General features: G+C 41.6%; 1 protein-coding gene across 2 annotated transcripts in view; it reads left to right on the forward strand.

Annotated features, from left to right (window-relative positions):
* The window catches only part of camk1b (calcium/calmodulin-dependent protein kinase Ib), a 62,265-nt gene extending 48,681 nt beyond the window's left edge, over nt 1–13,584 (forward strand). Inside the window, exons 5-12 of one of the 2 annotated variants that reach the window (XM_072666045.1) lie at nt 583–721; nt 4,460–4,586; nt 5,314–5,389; nt 6,021–6,133; nt 7,352–7,430; nt 8,932–9,019; nt 10,571–10,730; nt 12,011–13,584. In XM_072666045.1, coding sequence (XP_072522146.1) covers nt 583–721; nt 4,460–4,586; nt 5,314–5,389; nt 6,021–6,133; nt 7,352–7,430; nt 8,932–9,019; nt 10,571–10,730; nt 12,011–12,120 — 892 coding nt within the window. In that variant the 3' untranslated portion in view covers nt 12,121–13,584. The remainder of the gene's footprint in view (nt 1–582; nt 722–4,459; nt 4,587–5,313; nt 5,390–6,020; nt 6,134–7,351; nt 7,431–8,931; nt 9,020–10,570; nt 10,731–12,010) is intronic. The other variant, XM_072666046.1, reaches the window with a different exon arrangement.
* The last annotated feature ends 538 nt before the right edge of the window (nt 13,585–14,122 follow it).

The following is a 14,122-nucleotide window of genomic DNA, read 5'->3' on the forward strand; positions in this document are numbered from 1 at the left end:
CAGTTATCTGTGTTGCTATTTAAACCGTATCTGACTAAAGCATGCATGCATGTGTGTGTTCAGTCACGATGTTCTGGCATCAGGTTTCTCACCATCACCATCTTTTTATACTGCGGTTACTTTAGAGGCTCTCATCACACCAGCGGACCGAAATGGAAAACAGCTTGAGCGGCTAATGACGTTGGACTTTCAGAGAACGCGAAAGCAACAAAATATGTGCAACAGTTCTGATGATTCACACTTCAGAGTTGACTTTATCCAAACATGCCTGTGTGTGTGTGTGTGTGTGTGTGCGTGTGTGTGTGGGTAGTGAGTGGTAAGTGTTTTGGCAGAAAGTGAGTGGAAAGAGCTCCCCCTGGGGGGTGAAGGAGGGGTAGAACATCACCAGCTAGCCGAGTGGCCATGCTGTGAGGCAGTCTGTCTAGAGAAAGTGTAAAAAGAGTGTGTGTGTGTGTGTGTGTGTGTGTGTGTGTGTGTGTGTGTGTGTGTGTGTGTGTGTGTGTGTGTGTGTGTGTTTAGTGTGTGAGGGCGAGAGAGAGAAAGAGAGAGAGCAGCTTTGACAGCATATTTTCCTATTTGCAGGGTTTCTGGTGGGGAGCTCTTTGACAGGATTGTGGAAAAAGGATTTTACACGGAAAAGGACGCCAGCAAGCTCATCCAGCAGATTCTGGACGCTGTGAAGTACCTGCATGACATGGGCATCGTGCACCGAGACCTGAAGGTGAGCTTCTGGAGGAGGGAGGAGGTGTGGGGGATGTGGCACCTGTTAAAAGAAAGATCAAATAAGCAAAGCATTAAACACAGTGCGACAGTACTACACGCTAACGGCCAGAAAAGCAGTGATTCTCCATCACTGTGTTCATCATTAGAACATCTCCAAAGTTCTCCTCAGATCAACACCTGGTTTGGTGGTAAATCGGGGCTTAATGATGGTAAATCAGGTGATCTGCTGCTGCTGCTGATGGAGTTGAACACATCCACGCTGTGCTGGCTGGACTTGGGGGCGTCCAGGAGAAACCTGGAGGAACCGAGGTCTGTTCTTCAGACTAGCTCACAAGATCTTGGAAGCACTGCTTTCTTCAGAATGAAAAAAATTCTTGTTCCTTTTTACTGGATTTATGTTTATGAATGAACTTGATGGAGAATGTCCTCCCACTCAGAATCTAAGAACTCCTTAGCTGCATCCTGCTGCCATGAGACCCTAAGGAATTCAACATTTAAGGAATTTAAGGAGCTAAAAATGTTGTGCTGTGGCTATTTAGAGTATTTAAACTCTGGGGGGGGGAACTAGCTGCATCGGTTCTAATGTGGTCCAAAGTTTCTACAGTAGAAACTCACTTACTGCTGAGATGAACCAGAAGGCAGGTAGAGTATTCATACCAGTGGTTCTCAAGCCAGGACTCGGGACTCCCCTCACAGACCATGTTTTCCCGGCTTCCAGTAATCATGGTTCAGGTGTGTTGAGCGTTTGGACGGAGCAACAAATGATCCCGGTAGTCCCAAATGGTGCCCCTCCAAATCTGCACTCATGATGGCATCCTCCAGAGCGCACCAGGTTTAAAAGTGTTAACTGTTAATGTCACTTTTATTTAGCCGTTATTTATTTAGCTGTTTACTTTATCCATAATCAGCCAGCTAGTTGGCTCTTTTTGTTGAAGGGCGGGACCTTATCCCCTAGTACACATCATAAAAAAAAAAAGAAACAGCCATACACTTAAAAACGAAGGTGCTACAAATGGTTATTTAAGCAGCACCGTAAAAGAACCACTTTTGGTTCCATCAAGAACCATGTTAATAACAGAGAGGTGTGAAGAACCTTTTAAAGATCTACTGAACCATCAATTGACGTAAAGGTTTTGTTGTGTTTTTACCAGTTTAAAAGATCTTCATATTACAAACCTGGTTCTTCATGGAATCAAAAGTGGTTCTTCTATGGCATCACCCCAAGCACCATTTTTTCTCTATGGAACATATCACAACTGCAGTGACGTGTTATGCCTCTGGGTTTGGTCTGAATTGCATCAGCACCCTTGTTGCTGCTTCCGTTGATGCAATAACAGGCCAGGGCTACTGTGGAGTCGGTGGGGGAGGTCAGCTGTCAGCCAGCTTTCCGTAAAGCTCTGGAAACTACAAATATTTTAATGACTCCTGCTCAGCATGGGTTGCTTGTCTATTTATTTATTTATTTATATTGGCATTTTATTTTTGCCCAAAACCTTCTATTACACAAGATGACTGAAGGCCAGAAAGGTGTCTGCTCCATTGTATCACTGGCTCTCATTCAACAGATGTTGTCGAATGTAGCTGAACAGCACCCCCTTTATTACCGCTGTCCGTGGATGAAAAAATGGTCAAAAAAGGCAGCAGAACCTTCCAGTAGCTGCTGTACCTGACAGCAACAGGAGATGTTTGGATTCTGAACATTCTTCAGTCCGGAGTTTGTCTGTTTCTCCATCAAGAAACCGTCCAGAATTCAGAAAGCCAGATGTTGTTTTCCACAGCCTGCTGATAGCAGGCCATACTGGGAGCCTAGCCCCTTCCTTTTCCTCACAGTTTACCAACAACGTGACTGCTAACACTAGAGGGCGCCTACAAGCAAGTTGCCAATAGAATAGAACTCTCTCTGGCGCAGATATCATCAACCTATTGGCACCATGGCTAATGCCAGGTGTGGGATAAAGGGGGTTAAAGACCCCAGGCACTGAGCTGTGGAGCAGTGGAAGAGCTGTGTTCTCTGAAATGATGGATGGTGCTTCATCCAATACTTTTGGCAGAAGTTGGAGAGTTGAGGATGATGTGAGGTGGTGATCACCCAACATCCAACGCTGAATGCAATCAAATGCTCACAGCAATGCTCCAAAATGGATAAAGAAAGGATGGAAAAGGGTCATTTAGAAATGATCTATGATTGTTCTACACTGAACAAGCACTTTATTAGGAACACCTGTACACCTGCTCGTTAATGCAAAATTAATCTAATCCTATAACCAATCGTGTGGCAGCAGTGCAGTGAAAATCATGCAGATAAGAGGGTCTGAAGCCAATGGTATGCCTTTGGTGATTTGTTGGAGTGGGAGATGGGCAGCTCGACATGGGCCAGAATCTTGAAGGAGCGTTTTCAACATGTTGTGGAATCAGTGCCATTGGAGCTGAGAGCTGTTTAGAGAGCAATGGGAGGCCCAACCCAGTAAAATAGAAATGTTCCTAATAAATTGTTCAATGAGAGGAGAAATGCAGTTATTTTTATGATTTATGAATTATTACTGGCTTTATTAAAAGCTTCAAATGACTAAGATGGACTTAAACTAAATGATAAAACAAACCACATGTTGCACACATGTTAAAATGTGTGAAATATTATATTAAGAAGTAAATCAACTAGGATAAGGTTTCTACCTGATTTGCGTCCCCTGGCCAATAACTCAACCTCTCTACTCCTCGCTGACTGGCAGAGTTAGCATGTTTAGCCAGCGTAGACATGGTAGTGCTAACAAGTGTGTGTGTGTGTGTGTGTGTGTGTGTGTGTGTGTGTGTGTGTGTGTGTGTGTGTGTGTGTGGCAGTTTGTTTATCTGCCTCAAAACAAGAGCCAGCATTGGGACATGCTGAGCATTTTCTTTTTTTTTGCATAACTTATAACAAATCAGACAGGGGGCGCTAATCAGGTATTGATGCCAGATACGGACAGAGCCTCCTGTTCCTTTCATCCGTATTTGTGCACATTCTGTAAAGGCTTACAGCTGTGGATGGAACGGAGCAGTGCAGCTGGAAGTCCTGAGGGCACTGTAGTACCCTCAACTAGTGGATGTTTTGCTTAACATCCATGGCAACATAAAGGATGCATAGAAGCATGTGGGCAGTGGCGGCTCCAGCATTTAAAACAGACGTGTTTATATACTATGTGGCCAGAAATGCATACAAATGGGTGTGAATCAGGAAATTCTATTGCAAACTGCCATGTAGGCATTGCTGGTTTACTGGGGTCAATTCTTATTGATTTTATTGATTCATTATTGGACTTTAATCGATTATTCGTAACAGCCCTAGTGCCCCCTAATGTTCGCTGAATAGACCCATTATCTATCGCTCCATAATGGATCCATTTATCCATTCTGATTTTACCCTTTGTTCATCAATCAAATCCCAATAGTGTGTGTGGGGGGGAGGGGGGGTAACTAATTAACATGCCACTTGTTTTCCTCCAAGGTTTCTAAGGTCATAGTTATTAGTCTTGTTAGTCTCTGGGCTTAACAAGCTCGGTGAAATGAAGGGTGTACAGATTACCATCCATGCACATGCTAATTAAGCCTCATGCAGAACATGGAGCAATAGAGTGAGCATACGAGAAAAGGGAGCAAGGGTAACTGGATATGTGTGTGTTTTTGCATACCTCACTGTTTGTGTGTGTGTGTGTGTGTGTGTGTGTGTGTGTGTGTGTGTGTGTGTGTGTGTTTTTCACAGCCAGAGAACCTGCTGTACTACAGCATGGACGAGGACTCCAAAATCATGATCAGCGACTTCGGCCTGTCAAAGATTGAAGGCTCGGGCAGTGTGATGAGCACGGCATGTGGCACACCTGGTTACGTAGGTAAGAAGCACTCGTACTTGAGGGTAAGGGACGGCTTCATGGGCAAGCATAAAGGTCTGAGTGATGTGATGGCTAGGCGACTGTATAAGGGCAGGTCTACAGTGGTCAGTATCTACCAAAGATGGTCCAAGAAAGGACAACTGGTGAGCCAATGACCGGGTGATGGGTACTTAAGACTCAATGATGCATCTGGGGAGTGAAGGCTGGCCCATCTGGTGCAGGTTTTAGAACATGGGACATCACAACTGCCGGGCCGTAGACTGTCGAAAGAAGGCTCATGTGCTTTACCTGGGGAAGAGATGGCACCAGGATGTTCTATGGGAAGAAGGCAAGCCGGCGGGGGCAGTAGGAGTCTCTTGGCAATGTTCTTGGTAGATGGTTATTTTGACATGTGTCCCCTGCCTAAACATTGTTGTAGACCCAGTACATCCCTCCATGGCTACTGAATTCCCCAACAGCAGCGGCTTCTTTCAGTAGAGGCAAAAATTATTAAAGTAGAGGCATCACTATTAAAGGAGTGGTGGCCCACACAGACGTCTGTTAGCTGGTGCGGTGCCACGGCCTCCCCCCCAGTGTATCTAGTGTCCTAGTGTTGGGAGCATTGCTAGTATTAGGGGGCACTACAAATGGGTGGGTCAGTGGGCAGTGTGAAACTCAAACAAATTTGAGTGGTCAGTAATGCGTGTGGTGGTCAGTAATGCGTCTGGTGAACATTGTTGTTTTTCAGCTCCAGAGGTGTTGGCGCAGAAACCATACAGTAAAGCAGTGGACTGCTGGTCCATCGGGGTCATTGCATACATACTGTGAGTACAGTTAACCCAGGAACTGGTTTTATAATGGGAATCTTTTTTATTATTATTATTATTATTAATAATAATAATAATAACAAATCATTATTATTATTATTATTATTATTATTAATAATAATAATAATTATTATTATTATTATAATAATAATAATAATATGATCTCCTTTGACAAACTCTCAACATCATTAAGTCATTTGTTTGGTTATGATACACTTTTTAAAAAAAAACTTAAAAAAAGTAAATATTGTTGCTGTCATCTCCAAAGCAGCAAATTAACAGGAGAGGGGGAAAACCCCTCAACTTTCAATGGAAGTCAATGAAAAAAAACATTTATAACTATAATATGCATTTAATAATGATCTTATTATTATATTATCATTATAATGCGTTATCTTGATGATCTCATAGTGAACTGAATCAGTCCGCTTTAAATGGGAATGTACACTAAAGGAACTGAAGTATAAAGTAAATTTACTTCTTAAATCAAAGTATTAAATCGACTGAAACTGAATTAAATAAGATCTTTTTCTAAAACCTGCTCTGTGGCTCTCTGTAGGGCATCAACTGAAACAATTTTTCTCTCTCTCTCACTCTCTCGCTCTCACTCTCCCTTCTCTGCTCACAGTTTGTGTGGCTACCCGCCATTTTACGACGAGAACGATGCCAAGCTGTTTGAGCAGATTCTGAAGGCGGAATATGAATTTGACTCCCCGTACTGGGACGATATCTCTGATTCAGGTAGACCATCTTGCATTCTTTCTTCACAGGCTCTCTGCTTTGCACCAGGCTCTCTGCTTTGCTGCCCGCTATGTTGTTGGAAAAAACAAAAGTATTGCGATTTATATTGGAGCTGGTCGAATTATTATTATTATTATTATTGTTATTATTATTATTATTAATATATAATAATAATAATCACAATACAAAGAAGAAGAAACCATTGATAAGAAGGGAAAAATGCATGTCTTGGATGTCAAATGCAAGAGAACTGTAGCTACATTTTCAAGAGATGATTTATTCCTAGGAGGTACGGCAGGTCTGGTGGGTCCTTTCCAATATATAGGTGATCATTTGTCTAATACTTCTTCAAATGCAAAAGTTTGGACCTCCCTGGTCAAGAGTGACATTTTGTGATTTGTAATTCTGGAAATGGATGCCTCTACAGGTAAAGGTAAAGGTGTGCACTGCACGGCGAAATGTGTGCTCCGCATTTAACCCATCTGTGGTAGTGGACACACACTAGTGAACTAGGGGCAGTGAGTACACACACACCCAGAGCGGTGGGCAGCCAAGGGCCTTGCTCAAGGGCCCAACAGTGGCAGCTTGCCAAGCCCGGGAAGCGAACCCACAACCCTGTTATCGATAACCCGGCGTTCTAACCGCTGAGCCACCACTGCCCCTGTAGCGATGGTACTTTTTAGAGCACAGTTTCTATGTATATTATTGGCTAAACATAAGAAAATTGTACTAACTGAAGTACTAACTTGGCTTTTACTAGTAAAACCCAAATTTATAATCTCTGTAATGCAGTTTTTACTAGTAGAAACTCTTATTTCAGAGATTTGTTCATTTGTATTTTTGTCTTCTGTGGTATCTTATTGCAGTACTTACTGCAACTTACTGCAGTACTTTTAAGCCCCATTCCTCATCTCATAGCCTAACATCGCTACGTGCCTTTGGCTGAGAACCTCCCACATCTCACAATCTGCCTACTAGTAATAATCATTAATAAAAAATAAATAATGATAATACACTCCTGAACTTCTTACAGAAGCATTGTACTCTGGGACAGTATCTAATGGAACCCAGCCAGCAGCTGAAACTAGGCCAACTGCTTATTTGATTTATTTATTTATTTATTTTTTGTCAGACCTGATCCTGTTCCCTGTGACCTTTCTATAAGGAGTTAGAACATGTCATGGCCTGACCTCTAACTTCTTTTGCTTTCATTCTCAGCTAAAGACTTTATTGTGCACCTAATGGAGAGAGACCCAGGTCTGCGCTACACATGTGAACAGGCACTGCAGCATCCCTGGTATGAGCAGCACTACATTGCACTACATTCAACACTATAGCATGTCTAGAACACCCCAAATTCCCAGTTGTGGCCCACATTATCTAGTACCTGGCCAATGTGGGAGATGTGTAATAGGTTTACAGGTACTGACTATAGCCCAGCTATTGCTGCACAGTTTATGAGCCCCCTCTACCACTTTCTCTCAATGGCAAGAGAGCAATACAGGACCACCACTGAGCAGATATTCTCAGCACAGCAGTGATGCGAAAGTGGCATGATGGCGCATGTTGCGCTGGTATGAGCGTATTAGGCACAGTGGTTGATGGATAGGGTAAAGTGTGGCTGGTAGATTATGCAAAGTAAGAGGAACCTGATGGGACTACAGTGAGTAATTGTAAACCTACCATGTGCACCTGTGCAAAATGGCCAGTGAATGTAGGTGCAGCATAGGTTAGAAATGGTATTAGATACAGGGTTAAAAGGGGTTTAAGAGTTCTTTCTAGGTCCTTCACTTCTATTAGAATTTACATGACTTTTGTAGGCCCTAAAATAGAAGCCTATGGCACTCCACCAAATCTGGTAAGCTGGTAAACAGCTGTATTAGTTTTCCTTCAGGTTTCGAGTTTAATAAAAGAAAATGACCATTTCAGACAATTATGCTCATAGAAATGAATGCCATTTCATTGCCCCAATTTTTTTTTTTTTGAAGAACTTTCTCTTGATGTAAAGCGACTTGATGAAAGCCAGATTTTCCCCCAACTCCCCAGTCAGTACCTCGACGTTAACCTGCAAAAACAGGCTACTTTAATTAATGTTTGTGACATCACAGGCGTATACATTTACATATACATATGTCCAAATATTTATGGACACCTCTTCTAATGAATGCATTCAGCTACTTTAAGCTGCGCCCATTGCTCACACAGATGTGCAAATGCACGCACATACAGAGCTTGTCGAGTCCCTGTAGAGAAGTACTGCCAATAGATTAGGACACTCTGGAGCAGATAAACATGAACCTATTGGCACCATGCTGCCTAATGCCAGGCGTGAGCTAGAGGGGTATAAAGCCAACAAAAGCAGATTTTTTTATATTACCTTATTTATTTATTTATTTATTTATTTATTTATTGGTTAAATCCGCTTGATTTGAAAAGAAACTAAGAAAGAACAGGTGTCCCAATACTTTTGTCCATATAGTGTATATCTGCCTATTCAGCATACATGAGTTTATAGTAAAGCTATACATTTGAGCCTTGGAGGACTGCTTATTAAATGAGCCTCCTACTTACACAAGACTTTCTCCAGTCTCGAAGTTGGAGTCATTTCTTTTTCTCAGAACAGCACGGATGGCTAATCTGCAGGACAGCCGGCCGGATCTGGTTCTACTTTCTCTATCCACTTTGGCTGCTCCGGAGGGACTTTAACCATTGCTTACATTGGCAGAAGTAACGGATGACTAAGTCTGATCTCCATGGAGAGGACGGAGTGAATTAGCTTTTTGTTTTTGTTTTTCCAGGATTGCTGGAGACACAGCTCTGGACAAGAACATACACGAGTCCGTCAGCGCGCAGATCAAGAAGAACTTTGCCAAGAGCAAGTGGAAGGTTGGTGTCTGGCTAGCTGCCGCAGCTGATCTGTGCTTTCATTCAGGCCATGTTTGTTTGTTTGTTTGTTTATTTATTTATTTCCATCTGTCTGATTCAGTCTATTAATTCTGTGAGAGTCAGAATTCAGATGCCTTCAATTTACTGAACGATCAGACGTATGTAGCTGATTTCATGATGCCTGATCTATTTGCTCTAATATAACATTTTTAGGTACTCTCTCTCTCTCACACTCTGTCTCTCTCTCACTCTCTCTCACTCTCTCTCTCTTAGAGGGACCTCTCTTGGTCCCTTTCTCTTCCACTCCCTCACAAGTCCAGTCGGAGGAGCTTTACTGGAATAGTAGATCACAGTGTTAAACCTGTTCATCATCCTTGATTACCGTCTGTTAATCAGCCAGCACTCATTGTGACATTCACACAAAAACCTTATATCTCCAAAGAGGCAAGTTCACAGGAGAAGGAGAAAACCCTCTGAACTTCCAATGGAAGTCGGTCATTTTGGTGCATTTCTATTGATCCCTTCATCATCCCTTCATTTTATATATATATATGATTGACAGCAATGATATATGCATACATATGAATAACCACAAGCTTTATTCTTGGATATATAGTACAGGATTATCTTACATTGTTGACTCTATATACAGTACAGTTCATATATTAGAAAACACTAAATGCTACTATATCATCAGAGTGTCTAGCTGTGGTGTTCTTGTATCTTGAATGTAGGAATGTCTGTTATGCTCTAATGCTGCATAACCCAAGTCATATTTGTGTAAAACCCTGTAGTACTCCTCTACCGCCTCAGTCCTCGTGCTGCTCTCTCTTTCGGTGATGGTTCTGTCTGTATCTCTCAGCTCATTCAGAAAACCGTGTGCTTTACTCATGGCTCAATGTACGAATTACACTTCTGGACTGTAGGGGGAGCCCAGGAGCAAGAAATGGCTCTACATTTTCTTACGTTTGAACTGAGAGGCTGAGCTCATACTTTTCTCATACTCATCATCAACATTGCTAGGATTGGAAAGCTCCACGCTCCATATATGGAAATTAATATAACTTTGATCTTTGTGATGTCACCAAAAAAGCAAAGGATTTGCATATATCTGCGTATTTCAAGTCTATAAGTTTAGCTTATAAGTTATGGGTTTGTACCTGGAGCGGTACAGCCAATCAGAACAAAGGTAATTTACATATATTAGCCTTATATTAGTCCTGAAGAGGCCACTGTGATTTTCACCAGCTTTACAAAGAGCCTCGAAAGACTTTCTTGAGTGGGCGGGATTTATGTAAATATTGGGTGCGTAAATATAAGGAGTCAAGACTGTTACATCATAGTTTTGGGGTTTTGGAATTGGCCCGTTTTCCAGCAAGTTTTTCAAATGAAAAGACAACATCATCCAGCTCTTCCATTATCCCATTATACCATCGCTGTATGAAAAAATGTTAAATTCAATAACTCAAATTATGAAACGGTCCCTTTAACAAAGTGTATCTCTCTCTCTCTCTCTCGCTTGCTCTCTCTCTCTCTCTCGCTCTCTCACAGCAAGCGTTCAATGCCACGGCAGTTGTGAGGCACATGCGGCGGCTGCAGCTGGGCACCAGTCAGGAAGGTCAGACCTCTGACCGCTCGCCACACAGCCCCTGCCACGAGCGTCTCCTGCTGCCCGAGGGAACGGAGGAGGAGGAGGAGGAAGAGCAGAGCCGTCAGTGCCTTCACACCACATTTCGCCGCATTTTTAAGCCCAAGACCAGAACACGCTGCGCTGAAAGGAAGTGATGCAGTGAATTTATTTGATTCGAATGTCCACACCTTTTATACACAGCACACACACACACACACACACACACACACACACACACACACACAGTAATCCTTCAGTTTAAATCAAGCAGATTCAAGGCATCACTTATTTCAGTGGAGGAATCTCTTGGGTGAAATTCTAAAGGGGTGAATGGCTTGTGCCAGTGGGGCGTGTGCAAGCCAGTACAATTGAGAAGCAGAGATGACCAGTAGATCACATTTCTGGCAACGTCTTCTGGTTCAGTTACTTGTAGGTTTCTTCTCATCACCCATAACATTAGTACCACTGACTGATGAGGTGGAAAACATCACATCCCACCTCTCAACTTGCAGGATCTGCTACTAATGTCTTCGTGTCAGATACCACAGAACACCTTCAGACGGCTTGTGGAGTCTAGAACTCCTTAAATAGTCAGATCCTAATATTCAATATTGGGCAGGTGGTACTAAAGTTATGGCTGTATATGTATGAATCTATAAATCTGAAGCATGTGCATGTACTGTGTGTTACTGCATGTGCATCAGGAAACAGTCAGGTGATAGCTTTTTGCATCCAAGGCAGTACCTGTTATCACCTTAAGGGTTCTATGAAGCTCTATGCTAAATGGCTAAGCTATTGGTTGGCATATTTCAGGGTCCTCACATCTCCTGGAAAACTAGGAAAACTGTTTTTTCAGTCATGTGTTCCCAAAATTGTTGGGAATTATTGGAATATAAAAAAATCATGTAAATAAAAAAATATATAAAAATTATAAAAAAAAAATAAAAAAAAATTATAATATTTGCAGAATGCATGCTGGGAGTTGTAGTGAGAGAAGTGTCCATTGATGGACAAGAACTCACGGAAAGCACAAAATCAGACTCGACCAGAATTCCCATTTAAGGGATCCTTAAAACTGGGCTAACGTTACAGAACACTGGGCGAACATTAGAGATCGTTATTCAGAAGGTTATTTATGCTTCATGCTAATTTGATGTAAATATCCATTTCTTCTATATAAATGCCTTTATAAAATAGTGTAAAATAGAAATGCTCCTATAATGCTGCACTGTAAACTTGCCGTTTTTGAGATACAAGATCTTTGCTTGACTTCCACGACATGCATGTATTTGGACGTTTCTCTTGTTTGCCGTTTAGTTAGTTTGCTTGCTTGCCATTTATTATGACTCTCTCTTTCCCAGCAGCCTCTCAGAGGGACAATAGCGGCTGTTCCGAAAGTGCAGGCGAGGGCACGGATCGAGACGGCATCCAGAACTGCACCTACCGCGTCCACCCACCCAGCCGGGTCTGAGCGAGCCTGTCAGTCAGCCCTGCTGCAACCAATGACTTGACTGTCCTGTGTTTTTTTTGCTTCCCACTGGAGCCCTGCCACACCCCCAGTCTGGCCAGGAATACTGAGTAACTCCAGCATTTTGCCACTAGGAGGCGCTGCAGTGTAACGAATCCAGATGGGAAGAGGGTCACTATGCCAACGGAGGGATTCTGCTTATGGAGAGAGCCGAGGTGAGTTCTGGGAAAAGGGGGAAGACGAAAGAAAAGGAGAAAAAAAAAAAAAGCATGCCACAGCTGCATCGTGGGTAATGTAGGCTGATAGTGGGAGTTGGACAGTGATTGGACAGTGTTTTAAACTTCTATTTGAAAAACTACATCATATTTCATCTCTATTCTTGAACGTGGAGTACAGTGGTTTTAAGTCTGTTTTAGTTTCAAAAGGAGTCCTATAGCCTTTTAGCTGTGTGCGCTATATATACACACACAGTTCATCAATGGTGGGTTCAAACAGAGACACACACACACACACACACACACACACACACACACACACACACACACATATAGATATATTTATACACTCATAGACATACTGGTTAGTTTTACGAATGCTTACCAAAGGTTATACTGAAATTCAGACGTCATAGAAATTCTATTGTTTGTACTGTTCTAATATATTGGCACAAACACACACACACACACACACACACATGCATCATATTAGCAGGACACTTTATATGGGCTCATTTAAGGCTACTAGGCCGCTCTCTACTTCAGTTCAGAGCTTTGTATTTGTACGTTTCTCTCCATTGTATGTCGGATTTGATTCTGTGACGTGTCTTGTAACATCATGCTGCACCAAACCCAGTCTGCATGTGTTCTCAAGGCGTTGATCATTAGTCGGTTTCGTTCGGTTTGGACATCAGACATCATCTGCAGTGCCTTCATGGTTGCAGTATCCTGTTTTGTTTCTTTTGTAACCGTCTATCCGTTGTGATGCTCACTGGTCAAGAATTGCTTCGGTTAATTCTAGTTTTCTAAAGCTTGAAATGTAGAAACGGTTCTTTATCCTGCGTTCACCTACAGGGCGTACCGCTACACACCAGCTATGCACTGTTGGTGGAGCTGTTTCTAGAACATCTAACATCTAACGTCTACTGCCATCTGCTGTTCTTGTAAATGCTCTGGTATTTCATTCCTGTTTTCTGAAGCCTTTTCTTTTCCAAAAACAAACAAAAAAATATGATGGTTTTACTCAGGGGAGGATGATGCATTAAAGAATTTGGGGATTTTTATGGTAGTTGTGTTGCTGAATACAATATATGAGACAGATCATTGAATAAGGAAAAAAATATATATAATTATATGGAGCTATATCACCAGAGGGAGGTTTTCCTTGTCATTAGATTCTGTTATAACATTCATACTGCTTTGCACCATTGAAACTGTACAAAAGTGACATGAATTAAAGAACTTTGCTGTACATCATGCGTCCCATTTGGTTTGTTTCACACATGCATTTTTTGTTGTTGTTGTTTCCAGCTCTTTTGTATTTGATTTGTTTTTTCTTCTGCAAAGCGCTCATTTGCATTAATGCCTAAACATAATATTTGGCACTTTATTGTGTTATTAAAAAATGACACCTGCTTTTTTAATTGTAAGCTCATCGTCTGTATGGCTTTGCAAGCTCCTTCGCTTCTGCATTTAGGGTTTTGAAATCTGAAATCGCTGGAAATTAAATGAAATATTGCTGAAATTCAAATAACTTTTCTGAAATAGTTTTTAAATTAAGCTGATTTTTTTAATTGATGTGAAATCTGAACAATTATGAAATTATTGTGAAATCTAGTTGATCTAAAATACAAATGGAAGTTTTTCTGTTCTGAAATTCCTTTGAAATTCCTCAAATTTCAGTCATTATTATTATTCTTAATACATATTTAAAAAATTTTTTTTTTTTTCTTTTTTTTTTTTTTTTTTACTTTTAAGTGGAATCTTTTTGAAATTTCACTCATCGCAAG

Source organism: Salminus brasiliensis, chromosome 21 (genome assembly GCF_030463535.1).
Source record: "Salminus brasiliensis chromosome 21, fSalBra1.hap2, whole genome shotgun sequence".
Classification (NCBI taxonomy): domain Eukaryota; kingdom Metazoa; phylum Chordata; class Actinopteri; order Characiformes; family Bryconidae; genus Salminus; species Salminus brasiliensis.